The sequence below is a fragment of the Aquila chrysaetos genome, chromosome 21 (assembly GCF_900496995.4).
Source record: "Aquila chrysaetos chrysaetos chromosome 21, bAquChr1.4, whole genome shotgun sequence".
Classification (NCBI taxonomy): domain Eukaryota; kingdom Metazoa; phylum Chordata; class Aves; order Accipitriformes; family Accipitridae; genus Aquila; species Aquila chrysaetos.
The window spans coordinates 11580459-11608234 of record NC_044024.1 but is presented as its reverse complement, the minus strand read 5'-3'; the positions used below and the strand labels follow the sequence as shown (position 1 = coordinate 11608234).

General features: G+C 39.2%; 1 protein-coding gene across 4 annotated transcripts; it reads right to left on the bottom strand.

The window, feature by feature from the left end:
• Positions 1 to 27704, bottom strand: OGT (O-linked N-acetylglucosamine (GlcNAc) transferase). 4 transcript variants are annotated; one of them, XM_029996762.2, is made up of 22 exons: positions 27461 to 27704; positions 23401 to 23581; positions 22059 to 22302; positions 20438 to 20506; positions 17342 to 17458; positions 15827 to 15906; positions 14205 to 14400; positions 13823 to 13963; positions 13510 to 13610; positions 13163 to 13316; positions 12961 to 13062; positions 12518 to 12697; positions 11099 to 11257; positions 9308 to 9397; positions 7168 to 7293; positions 5665 to 5835; positions 5428 to 5544; positions 5181 to 5348; positions 2930 to 3082; positions 1960 to 2212; positions 1647 to 1770; positions 1 to 1045 (listed from the first exon to the last, which is right to left on the bottom strand). In XM_029996762.2, exons 1-22 carry the CDS (start codon positions 27495 to 27497, stop codon positions 871 to 873), a joined length of 3138 nt encoding a protein of 1045 aa, XP_029852622.1. In that variant the 5' UTR covers positions 27498 to 27704; the 3' UTR covers positions 1 to 870. The 4 variants fall into 4 exon arrangements, with proteins under 4 accessions (XP_029852622.1, XP_029852623.1, XP_029852625.1 ...); XM_029996763.2 differs by having other exon boundaries at positions 23401 to 23551; positions 27461 to 27703; XM_029996765.2 differs by lacking the exons at positions 23401 to 23581; positions 27461 to 27704 and adding an exon at positions 18672 to 18816 and having other exon boundaries at positions 22059 to 22220.
• Positions 27705 to 27776: the final 72 nt, after the last annotated feature.

Sequence of the window (27776 nt, the reverse complement as noted above, 5' to 3'; positions counted from 1 at the left end):
TCAAACTGGCAAACCAAAGCTTTATTTTTTTGTTTGAAGTCTTTGCTACAGTACCTAGGACTGCGCCTCTATACATAATTAACAATCATTCCTGAAAGATCTGTATTTGGCACCAGTTTGTGTTTACCTCAAACACTTGTGGGGAGGATTAATTTCAAATCAAATTTGGTTTTTCCACAGAATAGGAGCTGCCATTATGAAGCCAATTAGCTGAGTTATTGGAGAAGCGTAAAAACAAAACAAAACAAAAAAAACATAGTCCTTATCTAAACCAACACATTACAGAGAGCTCCAAAACAGAGGTCAAACATTAAAAGGCTGATATAGGCTCCAGTGGTTTATAAAACCTATAAAAAAAGACTACACCAGCAAATACGCCCTTTCAGTCCACATGGTTTAGAAATTAATGCAAGGAGCAACACTCGCTAGCTGGAAATCTTGTCATGGGAGAACCACACGTATACCAACAGGAGTACCCAAAATCAAATGTTAAAATGCTCCAATTCCCAATCCACATAAAAGGAGAGAGATCCATAAGGAAAATTAAATCAATCCATGAAATCGTAATTGGTTGGGCAGTTCAAACTTCCCCCAGCAACCACTACGTCACTCATACACGCAGGCTCACATGTACACAGCTCAATCCCATTCAAATTCCTCATGGAATAAAAGGATCCCAGGCTCTATTGAGTCTTTCCCTATCATGCAAGAAATAAGTCTGGCTGTGCTTTAATCACCATCATGTATTACTTCAGCCACAGAGTACCAGGCAGATTAAGTAGAAATGCACAGTTTTTAGCTCATCATCTCCGCAGAATTGTTTGAGAGGCTCAGTTCCTGGAGAGTTCTGGGTGGGCACACAGTCTCTCTTCATGCAGACTCACTGGCCTCTACTGGCTTAATCATGTGGTCCGGCTTGTTGCCAGCAGCATAGTGATCCCACATCTGAAGATAAAGCCGCTCCAGGTCCATTGTGTACTGTTTTGTGTTGAACAAAGGACTGGATATTCTCTGCTTCCAGACTTTGCCGCGTATTTTTTTCAGGCTACAAAAAGGAGTTAAAGCAGTCACAAGAGGTTCCAAACACTTAATAATACTGTTTACTTTTTAAATCTACTATTTTCAGCTAACCCAGAACTGCCAGTACAACTGTTTCAAAAATATCTGCTCCCCCACTTCCACCAAATTCATATTGCTATTTCATCCTCTCAGCACTTCTGATACAGACCAGCATGACCACTTCAACTCGGAAGAGCTGTGACATTAACACATTAAGTTGCTACATTATCTGTGCTGCAGTAACTTTTTAGAGCGCAATTTTAACTTGCAGTAAGTGACAAATTGCTTAATCCTCAATTCAAAAAGAACAAAAGGTGAACTATATTGCACTTTTTACCAGGTAAGAGCCTGCACATGAGCAATTTCTTCAGAACATGTAACATTATTACTCAACTGGGAGCATTGTTAAGTTTACCGTAAAAGCAGAAGCTGAGTTAACTTCAAGACAAGAAACCTCTAGACAAGGATTGCCTAGCTATTTTAAACTATCTGTGAGATTAAAACTACTGGTAAGTTTCAGCACTGTGCCCAAATACAACACTTCACATTCTTGATGTTACCACATTACAGAATACAAGTTTGCTTACTATTCCAGATCAGTTCCCAGTTTCACAGCAATATCCTCATATTCCTGTCTACTTTTTGCAATGAGCTCAAGACAACCCAGGCAAGTAAGCTGGGAGGCAGCAACTCGTGATGCAAGAGTCTCGCCTGTAAGAAAAAAAAAAAAGAAAAAATTGGTAACAGGAGTAAGCTTATCAAGTAACGTATTGCAGAGTATGAGTTACTTTCCTTCTGCCTCTACAAGAAGCAACAAAGTTTGTTGGGCTTGCTGTTTGTTATTAAAAAATCAGTAATATTCAAACCCATCTGTTCTGTGTAGGTTCCCTGCTGTGTTACCTGGCATAGTGACCATTGGAGTCCCAGCCCAGAGTACATCCATCCCAGTTGTGTGCCCATTGCAAAGCGGAGTGTCTAGACAAACATCAGCCAATTGCCCTCTCCTCACATGTTCTTCTTTGGGGGCAACAGGAGAAAAGATGATTCTGTTTTGGGAAAGACCCAAGTTTTGTGCATATTGCTGAATATTGGGTTCTCCTACAGCTGGGAAACGTAGCAGCCACAGCACGCTGTTCGGAACTCTTTTTAGGATCTGTAACAAAAATAAAGCAGCAAATACAGAAAGATAGGTCAGAAACATTTCCTCTTCTGAACAAGAAGTTACCAGATAACAAAATGAAGCGAAAGGCATAATCATTCAATAATTTAATCTTCTGAAGTATGGAGCAGGAACAAAAGAGATCACCATTTCAAGTACATTAACTAGGATTGCATTGCCAATCCCACTGAAAGAGAGAGCAACTCTGAGCAACAGTTCAGAGACCAGTACTTAGTGAGTTAATCTTGAAATTTATGATCTCATTTATTTATAGGCCTATGCTATGGAATATAAAAAAGTTAACCCCTCAGGTAACTCTCAGCAGTACACTATAAACTAGACCTTGATACTGACACTCAGTGCTCAGATCTATCAAACTACCAACTGTCAAAGCTAGTTATGACTTAATTGTGCAGACTAGGGAAGACCAAACTTATTTTGCAATGGAGTACCAGCATACTTAAGCTGTCCAAGACGTAATTTTTCACTGGCTAGAAGCAGGTGTGATTTGAAATCAATCTAAAAAAATTCTATATTCCATTAACACTAAGTCCTGCAACGTAAGCATTGTAAGGATTCAAATGGCTCAGGGTCAATGTTTTCCACAGAACAGTTACAGTTTTAACTTGCATGAAGTTTTTGGTAACTTGAGTAGAACAGCTATGTTCCAGAAGTCTGACCTTAGATTTCGTATTAGCTACAGATACTCACATTAGCCCACATCTGTAAAGTGGAAGGATCAATCTTATACAGCTGATTAAAGTTACAGTACACAACAGCATCCTCTGGTAAGCCATACTGAGAACGGGTAGTAACAATTATAGTTCGTGGAACTTCTTCACCAGTTGCTGCTTTGTTGTTAATCTGAAGAAAAAAAAGTAGCTATTGGAACACTGAAACTGCAGGAAACAAGACTATGCCCTGTGGAATTGTCCTAAGACACACTACAACATTTGTTAGCATCCTAAGTTACCGTAAGCATGTTTGGTTTTATTATACAAAACAAAATTGTGTACTTACCCACAAGAATTTAACTGGGATGCCTACAGGCTTGTGGATGCCACAATGTTGCAACCACAAGGCACAAAACACTGGGCATTGTCATGCCCTTGCTGTATCTCTCTGAAATTCCAAGTAACTGGAATAACTGGAAAGAGGAATCACATAAAGAGGCATTACACATGGATTCCTCCCCACCTTAAGGTCAGTTCATTTCCTTGAGACCAAGAATGAAATTAAGACTTCAAGGAAAAATAAAAAAGTATTTAGGAAGCAAAGGTGGGTTTTCGTTTGTTTGGGGGTTTACAGGGTTGGTTTTTTTTTGGGGGGGGGGGGGGGGGGGCAGGTTTTTGGTTGGTTGGTTTTGGTGGTTTTTTTGGGTTTTTTTAAGATAAAAGACAATAGGCACAGAACACAGTCAAGACTGAAGATACAGACTAATATGTAACTGATAGACTGTAAGGAACTAGCTGACAAGGAAATAATGGGAAATGCTGAAAAATAGACTAGAAGAGTTATTAATGGACTTTCAAAAAAGAATGGATCTTACAGCCTTCACAAAGAATAGGAATATGCTAATAAAAAACAGCAGAGGATGAAGTTGGGATAATCAGAATACCATGCAAGAGCCTTGAGGATTACTCAAATGGAAGCATGATTTTTAATTTTTTGTTTTTTAAATAATGACAGGCAACGGTGGGATCAAAGACAGATAAAAACATCACTACAGATAAGGCAAAACAGGTACTTAGAGCCTTCTCCTTTATATATATATATTTTACATAAATATGGATTTAAAATTTAGCTCAGTGGCAGCATAGCCAGCCAAAATAAGCATACTGTTGACAAACTTGACATGAATTTACGATGACTCGCTGTCACTGACTCTGTTAGAAGATGCATGAGATAATTTAGTTCAACAAATGTTGGTGAAAGCGCTACTTATCCAGGTCACTGAGGAGACCTCAAAACCACAATGTACAGTTCTCATTGAACTATGCCCAAAAGTAGCTGATATCAAATCAGAACAAGCACAAAGAAGGGTTACAGTAGTGTGATCAAAAGATAGAAATCCTGTTTTAAAAGTGCACTGACAAAGCTTAGATTGTTTCATCTTGGTGGCGGAATGCTAAGACAAGAATTCTCTATTATTCTCAGGGGACAACAATTTCAGAAAAAAATGCTAATAAGCTTACTGACCAAACCAAGACATAACCTATTACCAACTTAAAGGAAAGTCTCAGCTGTGAACAAAAGAACTCATAAAAAGAAACGAAGGCATGAGATTATGGATACAGCAGTGATAATAAAAGGTCTCATAAAATAACGTAAAAGAGTCTCCTGAATAACTGTAAACGTAATAAAATTCACAAGTCGAAAGAGTTATGCCAATGTCAGAATGTGGTATTTTTAAAAAGGAAGAACTGTTCTGCAAAGGAGGAAGTATTAAACAAAACCAGTAACTGTCACTATCGCTAAAATCCCATGAACTGTTAAGCACTGAGAGGTGGTGGTATAGTGCATAGTTCAGAAAGATGTAAAGAGATGAATAAACATTGTTGAGATACAGTGGAATAACTTTGCCTGTATTACCCAGCAATTATTTTCTAAAGGAAAACACAACTGAAACTGGGTAACAGCTCACAAATGCCCTGCAGGCAATGAGCAAATCTTGCCTTCAAATTCTGAACAACCAAGTGTCTATTTTACACAACAAGATTAAATTTCTTTGGGCTTTATAGATACCTCTTGATATAACCCCTCTATCTCTGGGTTAATAGACAGTACATCTTCCAGTACACCTGTGGCTTTTAACACATTTGTGAGTTACCTTCAGTATGAGAACTAAACAAATCAACGTGCCAGAAGACAGACATTTGCTTGGAGTTTCTTCTTCCTTGTTATGTTAAAACATACAGATATAACGTAAAACCCAAGAGAACAGCATCTTGAAGTGCCTCACCTGAGTAGTTGCTAATCCATTACTGATATTGAATCCATTGATAGTTATCTGAATTTGCCCACGATTAATCATCTCAATCACAGCTTCTGCAATTGTGTTCATAGGAATGACAGGCATACTGAGGGCAGCATTGCCGTCTGCATTGTCACAACTGTCAGGACACTTCATCTAAGATAAATCACATAAGCATCAGAGAAAGTACTAGCTTCGGTCACTAAGACTGAACACACAAAGGAGTAGCTCTCACCTTAACAATCTTGACATCGGGGAGGCTGTCAAGGAAAGCCTTCAAGTCAATGCCATTCAAAACAATTCTGTTATCATAAATATGACCATTGGACTTGAAATCAATGACTGCTTTTTTCTGTTAAAAAAAAAGTTTTAAAAAAGTTATAAGATCCCTTACCAAGTACTATACTAAGTACCATTTTATCAAGACAGCTATGGAAAACACCTGCTTTTCTTGCCCTATCTTCCTACGTACCTTCAGATGGGGGAACATGTTGGCATGGTCTCCAATAAAGAAAGTGTTTGGCATGTAAGCTAATTTCTCTGAATACTGCTCAGCCACCTCAACTGGAGAGGTTTCTTTGTCTGTGATGATATAATCCATGAACAACGCCCCACTGGTTCCAGGATACCCTAGCCACATTGCCTAAAAAACAAGAAAGCAAGTCTCCAGTCCCAGGTACATTGCAAAAATAAAGGAAGTTAAAAATCAACGCATTTTAAGTTAAATTTTCCACCTACAGATTCAAGTTTCTTGTTACACTTTATCAACTGAAGAGCAACCACTAACACAAAACTTTCACTACTGAGACAGTGAACAGTCGAAGGATGTTCTAAAATTGATCCCTCAAGCAAAAGGCCAAAGTATACAACTATGTGCAGCTATAGCAAGAATACTAACCATCAGTGATTACAGTTTCTCTTAGCTGAGACAACTTCTGTAGCCCAGAGTGACTCCGATTCAGGCTTCTCCCATTCTCTTTCCATAGGCATTTTAGAAAATCCTTAGTCAAAAAAATAATTCTGACACTGATTCTGACTTATTCTAACCAGAATTTCACTAAGCCTGAAGAGATTAAAACACAACAACTCCACAAGTGCTTCAAACACCCTTGCTTTGCTCTCAGTAATGCAAGAAAGCCAGTGGTGTACAGGAACCTCATGGAATTAGGTGTCCTCTTTCAGGACATAGTCAACTGCCCATAAAGCACATAAAAAACCCAAACTACTCTGCTTCAACAGAGCGATCCTATCTGCCCCACACATGCTAAGCCCTAAAGTCTCTCTCGCTTACATGAGCCTTCAACATTTTTCCACTCTGCCAGAAGGAAAAGAAAAACTCTCCTACTCACAAGTGGTTTTCTGGAGATACAGAGCTGTCCTGGTTTTGGCTGGGGTAGTTAATTTTCTTTCTAGTAGCTGGTATAGTGCTATGTTTTGGGTTCAGTATGAGAAGAATGATGATAGCAACAACTGAAAACATCAGTGTGTTAAGCAGTGTTTACATTAAGCCAAGGACTTTTCAGCTTCTCATGCCCAGCCAGCAAGAAGGCAGGAGGGGCACAAGAAGCTGGGAGGGGACACAGCCAGGACAGCTGACCCAAACTGGCCAGAGGAATACTCCATATCACATGATGTCATGTCTAGTATATAAACTGGGGGGAGTTGGCCGGGGGGGCGGATCACTGCTTGGGAACTAACTGGGCATCAGTCGGTGAGTGGTGAGCAATTGCATTGTGTATCACTTGTATTGTATATTCCAATTCTTTTATTATTATTATTGTCATTTTCTTATTATCATTACTATTGTCTTCCTTTCTGTCCTATTAAGCATCTTTATCTCAACCCATGAGTTTTACTTTTTTTTCCTGATTCTCTCCCTGATCCCACTGGGTGGGGGGAGTGAACGAGCAGCTGCATAGTGCTTAGTTGCTGGCTGTGGTTATACCACAAGAAGAGCCCTCTATAACTTAGTTACCTGAATAGGTGCTGGTCTCAAGGCAAATAATTCATTCCGGGCTCCTTTGGTGTAACCATTCATATTAATGAGAATGTGTATCCCATCCTGATGGATGCGGTCTGCTGCTTTTCCATTACATGGTATCTGAAGAATAAATAAATATATAAATAAATAGAAGTTATTTTTTGTTTCAGTCTTTCAGTAATAAATGTGGTTTGTCATCAGTGTACCAATGGATAAATGTCAACAGCATAATTTAATTCACATGAGACTTAAATCCCATTACTCCTGGTTTTACAGAAGTGTAAATCCTCAACTCAATCAAAAAAAAAAAAAAAAAACCCCGTGGAATCCAAGAAAAACTTAAGTTTGCTAGACAGAATTGAAGCAGTTACTGACAGAAATTGTAACTGCGGTACTTGAAGATTGCCTCTGCACATTCAAATAGGAAGAGCAATACCTAGCATTGCCAAGCTTAGCAAGTCATGCAGAAAAATAACACAAATGGACCACAGAAGAAACTTCAAGCAACACTGAAACTGCTTCAGTTCTTGGCTAAATCAAAACCAAAGAAGAGCAGAACTTCACATAAGGTACTACCAATGACTTTCAAGAAAACAAAGCCTTGGAAATTAGTGTGTCTCTTCCTGTCCAATACAGAAAGGTAAACAATTTTCAACCGTTTTAAATTCCTCCAAGAATTAATTACATAATTAGTCATTGCCTACAAGCAGATAAAAGAAAATACTTAATAGAGGTCTCTAGCTCAGCCACAGTAAAACAAAAACCAAAGGCTAGAAACTGAGGCTATATAAACCAGAACCACCCCATCACCACCACTCCTGTAAGGCTAATTAATGATCAAAGTTCATATGGGGCAACTGGCTGATTCCCAAACTAAGGTGAGACAGAGAAATTACTTCAAACTGAAGATCAGGACTAAGCTAATTAACTACTCTGCAACTACTACTAATGCTGACACACTCTACAGTTAATAAGCACCATAAAAGTATTTCATTTTTGTAGAAAGGGAAAGCTACTTCACATTTTATAGCCTGGTAAATGCATGCACATACACAGTTATATCTCTGAGTAGACAACAATCTGAGTTCCCATCTTAGTTTAACTTTCAGTAAGTTACACTGCTAATGCAATAGATCACAGCAAATTGTTTCTACCTGTCTGACCCTCCTGTACAAATCTCTGAGAGTGGCACTGTAACCTAAAAATATGAGTTTGACACCTCAAGAATTTTAAATAAGAAAACTCAGTGGATCGCTCTAGGCAAAGGAAAGAATTTTTCCTATATAGCTGAAAAGTGCAACAACAAATATGAAATTGCTGCCCGGTTTTACTATGACCCACGGCTTTCAACACCCACAGCTGCAAAAGTGGGGGGAGGGGAAGGACAGCTTTCCACAAGCATAACTGAAGCTCATTATTCTAGAACACTTTAAAAGATCAGCTTTGCAAAATCCATCTCAAAGAGCAATTCTGCTGACACCAATTTAGCATTTTTACTTATAAGAGCAGGTTCTGAACAACATGATGAGTTTAAAAACTACAGGCAAGTTTTATCTATCACCTAATCTGGGATTATCCAGGTGCCAATCCAGTTCCATTATTAATGTATGCTGATTATCCCATGTTGCTTTAGGATTTTGCCAGTTATCTTGAGACAGTATAACAACTCCTTGACTTCTGTGTATACTGAAATCCCCATCAGTTTTCACATGGAACTTAAAAAAAAAACAAAACCACCTGTAAGTGTTGCCAAAACAGCCTTTGATAGAGGGGTAAAATCCCCACATTAATCATTAAGCCTCTGTCCTGCTTCACTGGAGTAAAGCAAGCTTAAATATATTCGCAGTAGTGGCATCTTGACTTATCCGTGACGTTTAGATACAACTATTGTCTTAAGACCTAACACAACAGTTGTTCAATATTGTTAATACCACTTTCTAGTAATCATAGAGGTCACACGATAACCACTGCATCCCAGGTAAGGCATAAAACCAATACATCTACAAACTCCCAAATTCTGAAGGCTAACATCAGTTTAATTCAAGAAATGATTGCAACTAAAAATCTCAAACTACAGGCTGATCTCTTTCTTCATTTAGGTTTGCTAAAAGGTCAATGCATCAAAAAAGCTCACCTGAGATAAGTCAATGAAATGATTTGCTTCAGCCATCACTTTTACACGGAAGTTTGTACCATCATCAGGACTCAGGGCATAACAGAATACCTGAGGTATGAGGCACCAAAAATTGAGTATCTGCAACAACTTGCCAACAATTTAACTTTGCTATAAAACATATGGTATTGCAATTTTAAATTACATTAGCAAAATTACATCTAGTATCACGCAAACTGTATTACATTTGTGTAGCATTTACCAGTTGAGAAAGAAGGATAAAAAAAAAAAAGGGGGGGGGGGGGGGGGGGGGGCACGCGCGGGGAGCATCAGGCATTTGACACATTGGCACCAGACCCCAGTTTTACCTAGTTCTTATGCTAAAGTGTGGCACTGCATCTTGCATAGACACATATACAATGTTGTCATCAGTGCAAGGTAAAGTAATTTTAACAAATGCATTTGCATAAACATTAAATTCTCTAAGAATGCCTTTTAACGAGACACCTTTGAATTTGTAATTAGTGAGAAGCATAATTATGACTCAGCTTGAAGACAAGCTAAGCCTTGGGGAAGCTTTTTAACAGATTCTTTAAACGTGACTAGTTCTCTCCAGTTAAGAAACTGCAGATGTATCTGAGAAACTCAAGGTTGACAGGTTATGTAAACAGGCACCTTTTGCTAACCTAGGACATATAAGAGTAGAATAAATAGAACAAATATGCAGAGAATTTATTATCTTGCAGGACAAAAGCATGGTTTTAGTAAAATAAAAGATAACTTCTATTTAGTATTTAAATTAAGCTCTGTAGAGCTTTATAAATGCAGAAGAAGACAGACAGCCCTTTGTCTTGAGCTGATACAAGGCTAAATGGTATATTCTCTCCACGTCCCACATACTCAGACCACCAATTTATTTGTTTCATGAAAAAACTTGCTTCATAGTCACACTTCTGACAACAATTCAAACATGCAGCTTTGCCACAGGGATTTCAGACTACAAAGACTTCATGACCAGGAAAAAGCAAGAAGGTAGGGGAAAAAAGCCCAAAACCAAAACAACAAAAAAAGATTAATAAAAACACTTTTGCAAGAAGGAAAGACTTACAACTCTTTACGAAGATAAGCAAATTCGCACGTCTTGGAAAACAGGAGCTCAAAACCAAGGCAATTTAAATAGTCATGGCGCAAACAATGTAACTGGGAATTAGTTCTGTCTACAGCCTCAATCCCTTAACATGACACTCAAATACATACAGACATGACTGTCTTTAGCATTGCTAAATTGTATATGCTCCTTCTGGAGTAAGTGTAGCATATCATTTCCTTTTGAAAAAGCATAACCAGACCAATCTGAAGTTCATGTTTGTGATTCAGGTATCCCTGAGAAAAATACACGTAAAAAAAAAAACCAGCAGTAGAGAGTGAACAAAACCCAGATGCATATCTGTAAATCAGAAGTAACCAGGCAGTAGTAGCTTCATGTTGAAACACATCTACTCAAAGAACAGCAGCTGAAGCTTAAGAAGTTTTCCATGGGCCACAAATCCTACCTACAGTAATTCTAAGGACAGGTATCTAATTCGCCTACCTTCTAAATAACACTTCATATTGGTAAGGGAGGATGACTCAAGCTGGAGAACTCTTCAACTCATGGAAAAAAAAGCCAGCTAACAAAAAAAAAAAAACACCCAACCAAAAACCCTAGAAACAAAGATTTGCCCTTCCCTAGTTTACCTGCCTGTACCAAGAAAAAGAAAGTGCCACTTACAGCCATATTTAAAGCTTTAAGCATGCCATTTACATTTTTACCTCAAATTTGTCTGGGTTATGCATGCCTGGGATTGACTGCATTAGGTGTGAGGTTGGATGGTTTCCAAAATCGGAGCTCACATAGCCAATGCGAAGTCGACCTTCACTGGCCTTCAAATCCTTGGGATGCTCATATGGTGGCTTGTGAAGAACATTAATCTGTCAAGAAAACATACACAACCATTTATAAACTCAGGAACCAAAACCAAACGCTAAACAGATGGACAAAAAACCCCCATGAGTTTGTAGAATTAGCCTTATCCCGCATCCACTAAGTGGTCTGTGGGCATCTGTTGTTTCAAACCTGCAATATATGTATTGCATTGGAGCCAAGTGTAATGTCCACGAATTGTGTTACAAGATGTCACGTACCCACACTCAGCCAAATAAAGACAGACGTCACTACTGCAAATTAACACTTCTGCTTTTCTACCAGTTTACTTTTTAAGTATTCCACCCCGATTATTAAATATACTCATACACCACCACTATGACCAGGAAGTTCTGAAACTACAAGCCACTTGTGACCAGAACAGTATTCCTGTGAAGCACCACAGCATGCTTTCTGTTCTTATGCTCACTGTCTGCCCCAGACATCAGCTTGTAGCTGCTATCACTGACAGGATTATCAGGCTATTAAGACAAGCCAGTTTGAAAGCTAAGTGTTATCTTCTGAAGTTTGAGATCTTTACATTAGCTAACCAGACCCTTCCACTGGCTGACAGCGTATTTCCAATTATAACTGGCAACCTGCTCAAGTAGTCCATCTCAACATTCACAAGCACCAACAGCTAGGACTCTCTGATTGAAGTGAAAAAGAAGTTGCATCAAATTTTAGTTAGAGAATTTGCCGTCAACCACAACTGCACTCTTGGCAGCTTGAGGTGCTGTGCAGTCTCATGTGAACAGCACACAGTTAAGTTAATTACAGCAAGAGTATGTTTTTGGAAGAATCTATTCTACTGTACACAAATTACTCCAAAACAGAATCACAACAAATACACAGGTACTTCCTACTGTTATGCATCACCCCTGTAACATCGCTGGCATCACCACTAAAGCGAGTGCATTTGGAAATCCCAGAGCCAAGCAAACAGCAAGGATTCACTAGAGGCAAGGTCAGGTTCCAAGCACTATCGATGCTGGAAAGGACCAGAATTTGAGAAATACTATCACACAGCTGCCTGGATCTGTTTTACTGTTAGGAAAGAATAATTTACTCGCTCTGCTTTTCCAAAACGCCCCTTGTGTGTACCTTGCAAAACTAGACGAGTAACACTATGTCCTATCTCGCTACAGGTCAGTGACCCAGAAACCTTACAAAGGGTAATACTAACTATGTGAGTATTAGATTTTCAGTAGGAACAGGCAAAACCACAAAGTACTTCAATCACAATTGGGCTGTGTAAAACTTTCTACCTTGTCCAAACACAGATTTCCATGTCTCTCAGCAATAGCCTTCCTAAAACTGTGAGAAAGGGGATACAGCATGCTATGATGTGGGTGGACAGAAGGCAGTCTGTTTTTCTCCAGTTGATCAGCTACAATGCTAACCAGCTTCTTCATTCTTTCATCATAGTCTGTCCAGTCACAGACAATCTAGAAAAAGGAAAAATTAAAAGATTATTAGGACAACAGCTTCCTTTGATCTATATCAGATATTTCTCAAGTTGAGACTAATGTTTCTTCCAAAATTGGAAGTGAGAACTTCAGTAATTACTGTTGATGACTGTATAATCTCTTCTGATTTAAGACTTAAGTCTACCCTTTACATTTAAATTAGTGATTGGTTGAGGTGATCAAACTTAGCACTTGCTGCAGAGGAATCTTAAGAATTACAATCAAAGCCTCATCTTCCTCACCTGCAGACAGTGGGCCAAGTTGCAGTAGGCATCTGGGAAATCAGGTTTCAGTTTCAGAGCAGTGCGGTAAGAAGCAATGGCTTCTGGTATATTCCCTGAGTCCTATAAAGACACAGAAGCGAGTCAGAAGATAAAAATATACTCAGGGTAAGTACCCACAGTGCCCCCCATACTCTAAGAGTGAATCATTCGCATGTGCTACCTTGTGAATAGAGGCCAGGTTGCTGTGAGCATCAGCAAAAGCTGGGTTTATCTGAATGGCACGGGTATAGCACTGGAGAGCTCCTTGAACATCCTGCATCTCCTTCAAAGTATTTCCCATATTAGAATAAGCATCTGCAAATGTGGGGCTGATTCTGAGAAATAAAGATAATATATTATCATGAACAATAAAAGCTCCTCCTCCAATGAGAAACCATACCCAGACTTTTTCGTTTGCAAAGAAACTATTTGAATTAGAATATGCTACTGTAAGTCACTTTCTGTACAAATCTATGGCACTTTCCTGTTATGAAAAGGCTGGGACTATTACAGATAGTATCCATTTACCTAATAGCCTCTTTGTAATGCATCAGAGCTTCCTGTAACTTTCCTTGCTGTTGCAGAACACTTGCTAAATTTGAATGTGCAGCAGCAAACTCTGGAAACACCTGGAAGAAAAAGAATAGAATCTCTCTCTCAAATGCCCCAAGTAGACCATATCAAAAAAGTACTTGTGCATTTCTTACTCTTCTTTTTGTATGACTCAGGTCTCTGAGCAGACATTCCTCCACTTACTACTGAAGAGGGGAAAAAAACCTATGTCATATTACACATTCCCAACTTTAATTCCTCACCTCTCCCTCACCACATTCAACTGTACCTCAAGAGCCTTCCGATAAAGACGGACAGCTTCCTCAATATTCCCCTGTTCCCGTTTGATGTTTGCTAGATTGTTGAGAGAATCTGCATGAGTGGGACAAAGTCGAAGAGCTGTATTGTAGCATTCTTCTGCTTCTACCACCTTCAAAAAAAGGGAGACTGTTAATATGGTAGTATTTGTTGTAACGGTACTGTTTATGAGAAGTCATTATACAATCGCTTTTAACAGGTTCAAGGTGGAGACTTCCTGAGTTGTTCTTCCTTATGACTAACTAAATGAGGGTAACATCCCATCTTAATGAAGTTGGTGACACCTGCTGTCTAAAATAAACATTCACTGGGCTTTTAAAAATTTTTAAAAAGGAAAAAGAAGTACTCCTTACACTGCCTTTCTCCTTCAAGGCGTTGGCCAAGTTACAATAGGCATCAGGGAAGTGAGGTTGTAGTTCAATAGCCCTCCTGTAGGTATCTATTGCTAGGTCTATTAGTCCTTGCTCGTAATACACACAGGCAAGGTTGCCGTGCACAACTGCATGATTTGGACTCAGACTCAAGGCTCGTAGGTACGCTGCTACAGCTCTGTAACAAGAAAAAGAAGGTAAACAATCATCCACAGAGCAGCAATTATATTTACCTTGGTCATAAAAATGACCTACATAAAAAAACCCCAAACTTCAAGGGATATGTATTATTAATGCACGCAAATCTGTCCTGTAAGATGTTACTGAAAACACAGAAGAGTACTGCCTGAATTAAAAGCCCAATCAAGGGATGAATTATTATTATTATTCTTCATGTTATATTAAAGCTCTGCTGAATTCTGTAATGACTAGAAGACTAGAAGAAATACTTCATAAAACAGGGATGTTTTCCTCCCACCTGATGCTGTATAGTGATCAACACAAGTCTTCTGGCAAACAAGTAAAGCTTTCATCTACTTTTTTTAAACACTCTTCATTACTAGGATAACCATGAGACCTTTGCTCCATTTTTTCCAGTTTATTATTCAATTGTAACAACATAAACAGTATTATTACATGTCTTTATTCTCTCCACTAACCTAACACATGAATCATGCTTTACTTACACTTCAAATTTCACTTTGTTCAAAAGTGAGATATTTAATTATACGCTCCTATAGCACTATGACTGATGTATTCAAATCCAATTTCTAGAAAAATCACAATATACATAGTACATAAATTCTCAAAAGGTGATGTAAAGTCCAAAACGATGAGAAAACATGCCCATCAATTCACAGTTAAAACAGAAATCGCCGAGTGATTTACACCATGTGCAATGCAACTAGTTAGAATAATTAACCTATTCCCTGCAAGCTTTTATTAAATTTGGAGCCACAAACCACAGCTACCAGAAATTATAATCCAATTAACAGATGCAATATTGTACACTGCATATAAGCACCACAGCCTGGATCTTCTTCCAGAAACAAAGGTAAGATTCACGTATCAGATTTGAGGTCTCAAAACAAGTTAATTCAAGAAGACAGCAACAGTACTGCAACCCCATGCAATAACATGATACCAACACATAACAAATACAGAATATTCAATCAGATGCTTAGCTGAATTTCAGCATTTCAGCTTGTCTTACAGAAAGAAAATTTTAGAAGACACGCTCTTGTAGTTCGTGTCCTGAATCATATAATGAAAACAGAGGACTCAAGGGTTCATGTCTTTCTCGGACATCTTATCTTCACCCATCCCCAGCCTTAATTTCAAATCTGTTTTTATCCATACCTTCAGAAACTCTCATTTTTTACATTTTACTAAGTACAGGAAAGTAACACAGGAATAGATTCCACAGGAAATTTTTTTTTTTTTATTCCGGTAACCTGCTCTGTATGCATTTCAAAGCCATTTGCTTGCTTAGCTTACAGCAGAAGTCTTTGCTATACTGTGCAAAGAGATTTTACATTAGGAACCTAATTTGTATCTTGATACATCTGACAGGCCACTGACAGTGACAGGACTTATCTGCTTACCTGTCAAATATCCTTGCCTCCTTCAGGACATTTCCCAGATTGATGTAAGCATCCAAAAAATTTGGGTCAAGTGTTACAGCCTGAAAATATTTTTGAAGTAACAGTTTTGAGCATTAACACAAAAACATTCTCTATGAAACCTAGCTGTTTTTTTAGTTTCGTATTTTTTGTGTTGTGGGTTTTGTTTTTTTTTTTTTTAATTTGACAAACCCAATCTGTAAGCATATAAGACTTTATCAATAACCTAGTAAGGAAGGAAAACTTTAAGTTACAGAAATCAATCACAGAGCATCAAAATTATTTATCTGTAGAAACAACAGCACGCACTACCTTCAAATTTATTCATTTGCTCACCTAGTTAGTTGTAACTACTGCAGAACAAGTGTTAAACTTTTATTTCATGTTAGGCTGATCATACTTAACACTACTGCCTACCCATGCTATGCTGCCTTTAATTTGTTTTTAGTGGAGAAAACCCCACAAAAAATGATCTATATCCTTTATCTACTGCAAAATAAAGACAGCATTTTAAAACTTCAGCAGCCCAGGAAAATAGAGACAGTTTCAAAAGAGCAAGAAAAGAGCAAATACATCACTTGTGTTGGGAAAATTCAGTAGCCATTTAACTAAAAGAAAACATTTTCACTCTCTTTAGAACTAACAAAATGCAAAAAACTTAAGAACCAATAAAGTTACAGAAGATGCAGTAATAAGCTACATGTGAGTATTTGACAGGCCACACTCTTACAGTTTCTCATGGGAACTATTACTTCCAAATTAAAACACTTTATAATCTATCACTAACTAGACACAGATCCAAAAAAAATTCCAAGCAGTTAAAATTATTTTTGTAGATCTTAAGTCATAAATATCAGGAAGAAACTGTCCACCACATCTTAAATCTGGTTTTAGATCACTTTAGAAACTTTAGATGAGTACATTGATAAGTACTCACTTTATATGAATACAAACTCAATTAAGATGCTAACTAGATAATACCTAGAAGGTATCAGACAACTAGTTAATGACACCACATCTAGAGAAGTCTGAAACAATAGTGGTGAAAAATAATCCTGAAGAATAGGAATTAGTGTGTCACTTAAAATTGTTCTCCTCAGTTACTCAAAGCACTGTAATACCTGAAACAAAAAATCACAATGAAAAACGTTTTTAAGCAGAAAGTTGTTTCTCCCTCTCACACATGAAACATGCAAAACATTATTCCCATCAAACTAGGTTTTCAAAAAATTTATTCTGGAAAAGGACTGTAGAATAACTTAATGAATTTTCTTTTATTTGACATGTGCGTGAAGCCCTTAGGGCAATTCTAAACATGTCTCTCTAGTGGCATAAAGGCAGTCTGAAACACTAGGAAGTCAAAAAAAATGATTAACATAAGATGTTAACTGGATCATAAGAAGTTCTCTGCTGATCAAAATATTTCTATCATCTACAAGTAAACAACTACATGTACATTAAAGTATACCAGTGAAGCTGATGTGCTTAGATAGTTACCTTTTCAAAGTGATGAATTGCAAGCCAAATTTCTCCTTGGGCATTGAAAACACAGCCAAGATTACTCCAAGCCACTGCAAAGTTTGGTTGAGTCTCAATTGCTTTTAAGTAACAGGCCTTGGAACAGTTAAAGAAGAGAGATACAAGGGAAGGGGAATATTTGTAAAAAGAAAAAAATGAGAAAAAATAATTGTTAGTATGCCTTCTCTAACCAGCCAAAAGTGACCCTGCAGTATAGGCTAGCTTGCGCCAAAACTAATGCGCTGCAAACTGTTGTTGATCCTGCGCCAGCGCAAACCAAAACCCAGGTGCAAGCCCACCATTTTTCAGTTATGCTGACAACAAATTAACATGCCTTTAGACACCAGGTCACTGCAGAAATCATCTTAGAAATAATTAAAGTAGTTCAGTGGAAATATGTGCCACCCTTACGTGCATAAAACCCCAAAAATTACTGTGTAAAAACAACCTCACGTAATAAAATTACAAAATTGTGAAATATTCTAAAACAGATAGAAATCACTTAAAAAAACAGAAAAACTACTGAAAAAGATGAAGCCATTCTTTAGTTTTAATTGTCCTTGTCAAGTGGGATGACACACTCAAATCCCTATCTTTTTTCCCGGGTTTCTTCAAATACATTCAATCACCTGCAGCTTCAAAACCTCAAATGACAGGATTGCATGAAGGTTTAGGTCCCTGTAATGCAAGCGCAAGAAATCGCTGCGCATCCTAAACAGCACGGCGCCACGCTATCGCTGCGAACTGCTTTGCTATATTGATTTGCCCCTAGGTCCAGTGAACGGCCAACCAGAATCATTAATCTACCAGACAGGCCCATACAGAAACTCGTGTATTAAATTTGATGTCTGGACTCTAAATGTGTTACAATCCAATTTTATCCAAAAGGCTACAGCCTGGAGCTTGGGCAGTCACCCAATCAGAGATTAATCATCTAGTCAACCGTTCATGAGGGCTTAATCGCACGCAATGCGCGTTACCGCTGCGCAGCCTTTGCGCTACTGCAGGATCACAGCGCATCATCAGAAGAGCAGAACGCTGCAATCCAAACAAAGAAGAAAAAAGGAAAAAAATGAACAACCAGAAGAGTTAGAAGCTTTTACTATTAACTATCTCCAATTATTTCTTTAAAAAAATATTTTAATTTACTTTTACTTTATTTCTTTGAAAGAATTTGTGGCTACTAGTATAAAATATTCTTACATTACTTGCTTGTAATTAAATATTTTAAGCTGTTTCTGAAGCCACAAGACAGAAGATTCAGGCATGGAGGCAAATGGTTTTGCTGTGGCAGTTACAAACCCGTTACCATATTTCTCATCATGTGACTTTTCGGTGCGTTCCTTGCTGGAAGAGGAGGAGGAGGTGTGTGTCTGCCCTAGATCCAGGCCTCGAGCTCCCTTCAGCGAGGCACCTTACGCATGGAATAGGAGGTTTCACCCACCTGAAACCTTCTAAATACAATATCAGTGGTGAAAAACCAAAAACAAGAGAGAAAATAAAACAAGATCATTAGTAAGAGTTCAACAAAGCAATTGCATTTTTTTGGATATGTCTTAACACATGGGAATGAGGACAATCTGTCTGTACAAGGGAGACATGCAGAAGGGAGAGGGTTAATCAGGGCAACTGCATACAGCAGGGACTTTTTTTTTTTTTTTTTGGAAGAAAGGCTCTGAAATATCTACAAAGAAATTAAATTTTAGTTCAAACTGTAAGGAATCTGCTGGCTTGATCTTTCAAATGGACTGATAACCAAAGAAACACATTGCAATTTACTCAAGATATTTTTCCTCATTTATTAAGTTCTCACAAAACGGAATAACACTTTCAAACTAGGTGTCTCCAGAGCTCTGAAACAAAGAAGTCAGCAACCTAAGGCAGGCGCAGTGTCTTGGCCTATACCAGTCACACTAAAGCTGCAGTGAAGTGCAATTCATGTTAGCTGTCCGCTTGGTGGGCTGAGAACCAAGTGTCTCAAAGACTGTTCAAAATCTAAATGCTGCTAAATATTTTCAACCTGGATCTCACCAAATCAATTAGGCTGCCCTAGGATGGTATGCACATCCAAGTTGTTAAGAGAAATCAAAAAAAATAATAAACTTTGAAGCTGCACTCCCATTACCCCATAAAGATCATAACCCTCCCCAAATGGTGCTGCAGCCAAACAGACAGCTACGCTGTTCATACACTCCACTTTTTAGCATGCGCGTGGGGCTTGGAGTGACGGACGTGGAGTCCAGAGTGTTTCCGATTTCTCCACACTCCTCACCCCTGCAGCGCGGACGCGTAAGGTGGCTTGTAACAAGACAATTTCTTTGTGCAATCCAAGTTTTAACATGCCAAGAATTTTAAACTCATCTTGGTGTTCGAATTCTCAGTTTAGGAAACACAAGACTGCTATAAGCCACCTTTCCACTACAGCAAGTTTTCTTTCGATCAGTTCATTTCCCAAACAAACCAGCTTTGTCCTTCTGATTTCTTTATTTTGGGGGAGGGCAGAGGGAAGACATAAAGAAAAGATATTCGAGGGGTTCGCATACTGCAACTATTCATCATTTACTAGCCTTTCTTCCACTATAAAGGGAAGGGAAAAGTTAAATAAAAATCTTTAAAAAGCCAATATTACAAGGTAACATTTGGATAAGTTTCTTCTCCACTTACAAGCCACAAAGGACTTTAGAAGAGCAGCATTTTCAATAGCACCTGCATCGTACAGGGATCTCGAGCTAACCACAGGCTCTCTGCTTGGCACCAGCAGGCAAGCCTCAGATTTGAAGGACTGTTACTTATTTCCAGATAAGAGCATGATGGAGCCCCTGCCCAATACTTCAGAATGGTATCAGATAGTCTAGTTCAGCAGAAAGGCTTGGTAACGTTCCGTTTCTTGACTTAAACCAACTTTTTAACATGGACATGCCATATCTTGCCCTGCAACTACTCTGGGGTGTTTCAGTGCCTTCAGTTTTCAGCAGTTTCTCAGACTGTCTGTAGATCAACGCAGATTTGAAGACTTGGTGCAAAGTTCAAGTTTTCAAAACACTGACGTTTACATGTATTCTACCCAACACCTACCTTGGCTTCTTCCAAGCGACCCAGGGCTTTGAGCAGGTTCCCCAGGTCACTACGAACACAGTACAAGTCCTGAAAAATCAAAGTCACACTATCAGCTTCAGGACTTCAGACACCCAAAGGTCTTCACAGAGAACTTGCAAAGGAACGCCCCAGTCCTCTACAGCTTATTTTAAATTCTTAAGAAATACATCACAAATGTAAGTGATTTTTCTTGACCTAACATTACAGCCAACAGATAATCTTACTGATTTTAGTACTGTAAAAATACAACTGTAAAGAAGTAGAAAGAAAGTAATATTTCATACAATTCTTCTTTATACAGAAATATAAAAGAAAACCGGGAATGAGTGCGCCCCCCAGCAGCTTAAGTTCTTTTGCCATACATAAATACCTGAAGCTCCCCCTCCCCCCTTTTTTTTTTAAAGCATGACTGCAAACCTGTATTCTTAAGTTACACCATTGCCATGATAGCTTTTAACTAGATTATACATAGTGATTTTGCTTCCTGTATCCCCAAAGCAGTTTTTCCTCCCTGTTTCTCCCACTAATCCATCCATTTTCAACAGCCTTGCCACATGTTCTTCTTCTTTCATTTTTAACAGCAGCACAGGCTGCAACTTCATTATCTAGCAGTAAAGACCACAGAGAATGGGGACATTTTTGTCAACGCTAACAAAAGAAGTTTCTAACCTAAACAAAACTCAGCTCCGGTAAGAAAACACCATCTACAGTATTTCTAACCAGTGCATAAACTCCACTAGTCACACCACTTAGCATACTAAGGTTAGACAAGTTCACCTAGGCTGAAGAACACAGCAAAACAAGATTCTGAGCTCTTGTTGGACTGGGTGTGCACTTGCTTTTCCAAAGGAAAAAGGACACCAGACCAAGGCTGCATTTGAAGTATTTTTTGATAAAACGTACAACCAAATAGCAAGCAGATACCTTCATCATGCTGAGTAGTACTATCCAAATTATTTGAGTATGATGCAAAATAAACAGAAGATAGCAGTCTGATACACTGTTTACTAAAAATGTCAATTCAAAAGAGTTACAACCAAAAATCCAAACACCAGATCTATTTTATAGGAGTCACTTATAGACAGATACTCAGTTTCATCCTATAAAACATAAAAATGATGCTTCTGTAAACCAGTCCACAGTGGAAATCTAAGCCAGGCAACTGTCATCACCATGAAATTCCTGACTTCATGATACCATAATACCTGATTTTTCAAGATCTCACATTCAAGTCTGAGCAGTGATTCTCTCACTGTAATAATACTGCCTTACAGCACACAAATGAGGTTATTCACTGAAACATCTGACTTCAGAGAAAAAAAAAACCCAAACCAAAACCAAACGCCAATTCCTTGCTTTTCTGTTATCTCAATAATACAGATCAGTACAAAACCAGCAGCCCTGACTACGCTGCAATTTAAAACTTTTTGTGACAGAAGTGTTTCAAAGATCCTTACAAAAAGTATAAATAGAGCATTAAGCTTATGGTGTACAGGTTAGAGGGAAGGGTTATCACTTGTTTGTTCTCTGAAACCTGCTATTTGTGAGTCCTGGGACAGTAGTAAAGTACGGAGTTCTTCTATAAAATAGTGTTACTTACAGGGTTGTACTGAAGGGCAGACACATAGGCCTGTACTGCTCCTTCCATATCACCTGCAGCTACCAGCGCAGCAGCCAAATTAATATATCCATCAATGAAATCTGGTTTGAGGCGTAGTGCGTGTCTATAATGTTCAATTGCTTCTTGTAGCTGTCCACGTTCCTTGTACACATTGCCTAGATTCGAGTAGGCTTCGGCCAACAGAGGATTCTGTTTAATAGCCAAAGTGCTGAAGTGAGCAGACCTGGAGAAAATTAGACAAGTTAGCAAAAAAAAAAAACCAAAAAAACAACAACAAAAAAAAAACCAAAAAAAACCCCCACAACAACACAACCCACCCTTGACTTTAAGTAACCAGGTAAACAGGCAAACACTGAATGGACATTCAAGCTTAAGTGAGCCAAACTTAGCCAACCAATCTGGACTTACAGAGCTGCTTAAACTATCATCTCCCCTGTTCCTGTTTTAGATTCTGCTGAAGAAAGACAACTCTCATTTACAATCAGTGGGGTTCAAGTCACCTCACCAAATCTGAACTCAATGCAACTGGAGAAAACACTACAGAAATCCTGTGAAGCCTCTTCCAACATTTGTATGCTTTAAGCAACACCGCACTCAATACACTTTTCAAGAAGCAGGACACAGCTCACAGATGTACGTGTAAAATTCAGTTGTATCCTCCCCCACTGTATTTTCCCGTATCTGAATGGTTATTACAACTTCATTCAGAAGCCTATATAAAATAACCTCAAAGGTTCTTACTTCCTTCCCACACAGAGATGTACAGCCGGAACTAGTAAAGTTCAAAATGCTTGAGGTACAGAAAGCAAGATCAGGAACAGGCAAGCAGAAAGAATATAGAGACAACTTTCAGATGACAAAAATCCTTAACTAATCATGCCATTTCACAGCAAACAACCAGTCTTGCAACTTAAAAAGAAAAAAAAAAAAAACCAAAACAATAAACCCCCACACTGCAGGTGGAATAAATAAACAAAAGCCTTTGTTTACATATGTAAATACCTCCAGTACACACTAGCGTGGCTGACACTCCAGTATTAATGTGTACAACATTAAAGTAACGTGAGAACAATAGCAAGATCTGTTGTCTGTTGTAAAGCTAGCAATTCCAATTTGTGTCTCTTACCCTAACAGAATTTAAAAAGGAAGAACATTATTTTTGACCAGTCCTTACTGCTGCCATGAAGTTAGTCAGTATTTGCGTTCAGTGACAAAAAAAAAAGGAAATCAATGTTAGAGTAGAACTTTTGTCAGCTATGCTCAGTACTATTAGAGGTGAAAACTATAGAGAAAGCTTGACAGAACACCTCAAGTCTCCTACCTGTCCAATCTGCGACACTGGAAGTGAATGGATGACAGTAATAAAAGCACACCAGTATTATCAGGCTCTTGTCTCCAAAGCTGCATGCAGTGTCTCTCTGCTGCTTCAAAGTCTCCTGCCTGATACTCGCGATGAGCCAACTCCGCTAACCCTTGGAAGGAAAGCATACGTTTCGTTGGTTCTGGAGAATCACCAAAACATTTAAGGGGGGAAAACAAAAAGTTAGATAATGGGAACAAAACAAAAAACAAAACAAAACAATGTGAAAAAAAAAGCATACACAACTGAAGGATGAAAATGTTTGACATTACATAAAACACCAGAGCACATGGCAGTTTGAACTCTCAGATCTTCGTGCCGCAACCTATTACTATGATATTTCTAACATTATCTGTACAAGTCCATGACTTCAGCAGCTAATAGTAGGAAACATGTAGACTGTAATGACTGTGAATATTTGTAAGTCAATCATTTTCCGTTAACCTGAAATATATTTAAAGAGATTCCTAGCATGATATTGTACTTTGGTTCGTAACAGTAGAAGTGCTGCTAACGGAACGACGACTCTCCTCACTCTCTCCCAAGACCGTAAACCTTATGCTTTGTAGTATTAAAAACATGTTCTAAAAACTTAATAGGGAAATGAAGGACAGCAGACAAAGACTTCAAAGGACTTGAACAAAAGAAGTTTTGCTGTGCCAGTAGTGAAAGCCCTTAAGAAAAAAGCAGCTGTAACATCCCTGGAATCCTCTATACTCCTACATTCTCTATAATGAATAAAAATTCCTTCATAGAACAAAAAATTGGCCTTAGAACAATATCTGATGAGAGACAAACACACTTTAATGATTATGTAACTGGCCAACAGAAGGAACCATCAAACAGACAAGGTACAGGGAAGTAGTTACTGCTTCTGGAGGCTTAGCTGGAATGGAAGTAACAAAATGGTTTTAGTATTTAAGAGACAATTGTGGAGAACAATAAAGCACCACCTGTTCTAGACAAAACAACCTTAAGTGTGAAAAGTAAATAAAATTTCTTACAAAACACAGTTCTGTATTAAAATAGAGACAAGTGCAGCCTGGAAAAACCACAACCTATCATCCTAGAAAGAAGCCACAACCTATCATCCTAGAAAGAAGCCACAACCTATCATCCTAGAAAGAAGCCACAACCTATCATCCTAGAAAGAAGTGTTGGCCTTCAAATTCTGCCTTTAGACCAATGACTCTTACTATTAAAAGGTTTGATTACTGCAAGCATCTCTTATTTTCCCTCCTCAAGTCCAGCATTCCCAGTACTCTGCAGTCACTGAATTCCATTCATCAAACACTTCCCACCTGGACCTACAGAGTTTTAAAATTTTGAATTTAAATTAAACAGATTTTGTATTTAAATGAAACGGATAAATCCTTCCTAGTACAACAAAGTACCTCAGTATCTGAGTACACATCTTTTTGCAGTTAGGTACTACAAAAATCCTTTGAGACTCTTTAATTCTTTTGTGAGAACTTTAAAGATAGCAAAATAATCACAAAGAGATTAGGTACAGAGTTACTATCTAGTGTTTATTTTATGAAATTAGGATTGATGTAAATTATTTTCAAAATCACTTTTTTAGCAGTAGCAGGTTTTGAAGATAAGATGGCAAACACTACATGATATAACTAAAGTTGTTTTTCCAGATAGTATATTATCTCTATCAGTGCTGAAAACTTTAACTGTTTCACAGTAAGTTGGAACCAGCAAAACTACTTGCTTTCAGATACTTGACAAATTACTAACCCAAGTATCTTCATCCAGTTTAGATTCTGTTCTCTAGGAACCTAGCTTAATAGTTTTCCAAACCCTGACTAAGGGAAAAATGGACTTCAGTGTCTGGTTAAACCTACTGGCAATAAACAGATACAACTGCTATTCAACACGAGAATGACAGAACCATTTATGAAAGTCCAAGGTGCTGACAGTAATAATGATACTGGAGTACCAACACACTCTTCCTCACTCCCTCCTTCTGCCATTAACAGCCACACAGGTTTAGCCCCTCTGGCAGTTGGTGTAATTTCAAGTTCTGCTGATGGCACAAACACAGGGAAGCTGGATAGAGGAAAAGCATGTCCCATAGAGTAATTTCTTCTTCAAATAAATTTCAATGGTGTTATTAAATTTCAAAGCTAAAGCAAAAAAAAACCCCAAAAGTTTAGACTTAAATTCTTATGACCATTTGGAAAGAAGCTTCCAACCCTTATCTAAATGCTACATTTTGCCTACTTAAGCAAAATGAAACTGAAGTTGCAACTCCCAGGGCAAGAGAAAAGGTGGTGCAGAAATACTGCATTTAGTACCTGGGAATAAGAACTGCTGACAAAAGCAACAAAAAAGTGAAACACTATCATTTTCTTTCATTTATCAAGTCTTTTCACAAAACAATCCCCCCAAGAAGAGATGAAGCAATCCAATCACTCAGCGTAAAATAGCCAGTCATCTACCTCCGAACAACTATTTTAGCAATGATTCTTGAGAAGTTCATTGAAAAGCAGGAAGTGGACAGCTGTATCACAAAGTTCAAAATCAGCTAAACTTTCTATTAAAAGCTGGCTAAGAAGAAAAGTTCTACAACCCAAATAATCCATAATACAGCCATCAATTGCTGCTCACTGAATCCATTTCTAAAGAAAATAATTGCAGTGAAGAGTCACAGGCAGAAGAACCCCTTATCAAATCTTGCATACATTATTTTATGTACGTAGGCTAACTGGTGCTACATGCTTTGACTATGACCTTGGAAAAGCCTAGTATTGCTATGACAATGACCTTTCCTGAGACTTCTACAGAATACAAGCAAAATAAAAATCTGCACAGAACTATCATAAATGTATGCACGGCCATTTTTTTCTCCCAGAAATAACATCCAAAGCACTTGGCATATGCTCATGCTCAACCTTACACTTAGATAAAATCTAGGCCCAGACAGGAGCAATTGCCTTGTCCATCTGGGAGGTGGTGGTGATGAGGAGCACAGTACTCTCCCCAAGCATGCGAATGTTCTTTTCACCTTCACAGATCAAGGCTGCAAGAGGATGCTCCAGCCTCACTGACGAGACACACAGTTCTAGCTGAGGAGCAACGAAATACCGTATTGCAGCACTTAGCCTCTCCACCTCCACTTCTGTATCACTACCATTTCCCTTTACATCCCTATCTCTGTATTACTATCCCATCTCTTTCTCCACAGACGCTAATTTTTTTTTCTACTTTTCCCAGACCTCGTTTCAGCATTTCAGACTCTTCCTTCCCTCTAGCTACAGAAACACCCAAAAATCTGAGGAATAAAGCTGTGCTGTCCTTTCATCCATTACCGTCATTCAGTAAACAAAATACTTCTTTTTCTTGCTCTACAGGAAAAATGAGATTTCTCCTCTCTGCCATCCCTCAAGTTCTCGATCTGTAAACTAAATGTAGGACAGGATCTTTCTTAGCTAGAGCACACTATCTTACTGTTCAGAAAAGCACCTACTTCTCGGCTATGTATGCCACAGAAGATCTGCTCCGTAAGCGTAGCAAGGGATTCTGGACCAGTCAACGTACATTTTGGGTCAGGTTTTTACCCTACTTCGTCCTCTACAAAAACGCAGTCACTTGATAGTTGGATAAATATAGCAATGAGAGAGCACCGCACCAAGAACTAATCGCGCCGTGATCCTCCAGGAGCGGCTTGCAGGCTGCGGCCGGGCAGCGCCGACAGGAGCCCGCCAAAGGACGAGCCCCGGCCAGTCGGCAGCCCGCGACAGCCCGTCGGCGCCCCAAGACAAGGGGAGACAAGCACAAAGGCGGCGGGGGCCGCGCCGGGAGCCACCGCCTCGACCAGGCCGCCGCTTCTGGAAAGTTCCGCCGGGAGCGGGCCCGCGAGCAGGCAGCGCCGCGCTCGGGGCGAGCCAGGCGCCGCCCCGGGGGGCGCAGGCCACCGTGCGGCCCCGGGCGAGGGTAGGGCCCAGCCTCCGCAGGGCTGCGGCGCTGCTGGCCCCCAGCGCGCCCGTCCCGGCGTGACAAGCCACGGTACCTGTGCTGTCAGCCACGTTCCCCACGGAAGTCGCCATCGGGAAGGGGGCCGGTGAGGCTCTGGTGGAGTCAGCAGAAGGGCCGTGGGTGCGGAGAGGCCCACTCGGCTGAAGCGGGCGGCGCAGGACCGAGCTGCCCACGGTACCCGCGCGCTGAGACGACGGCTCCCGAAATGGCGGTGGCGGAGGCAGCAAATTGTCGAATGGCTGCTGCCGGAACTAGCTTCCCCCCGGCAAGTAGTCCGGGCGGAGCCAACCAGTGGACCCGTATGGATCCCCACCGGAACTTCCTCCGTCTCCTTCCACCAAGCCCGCCCT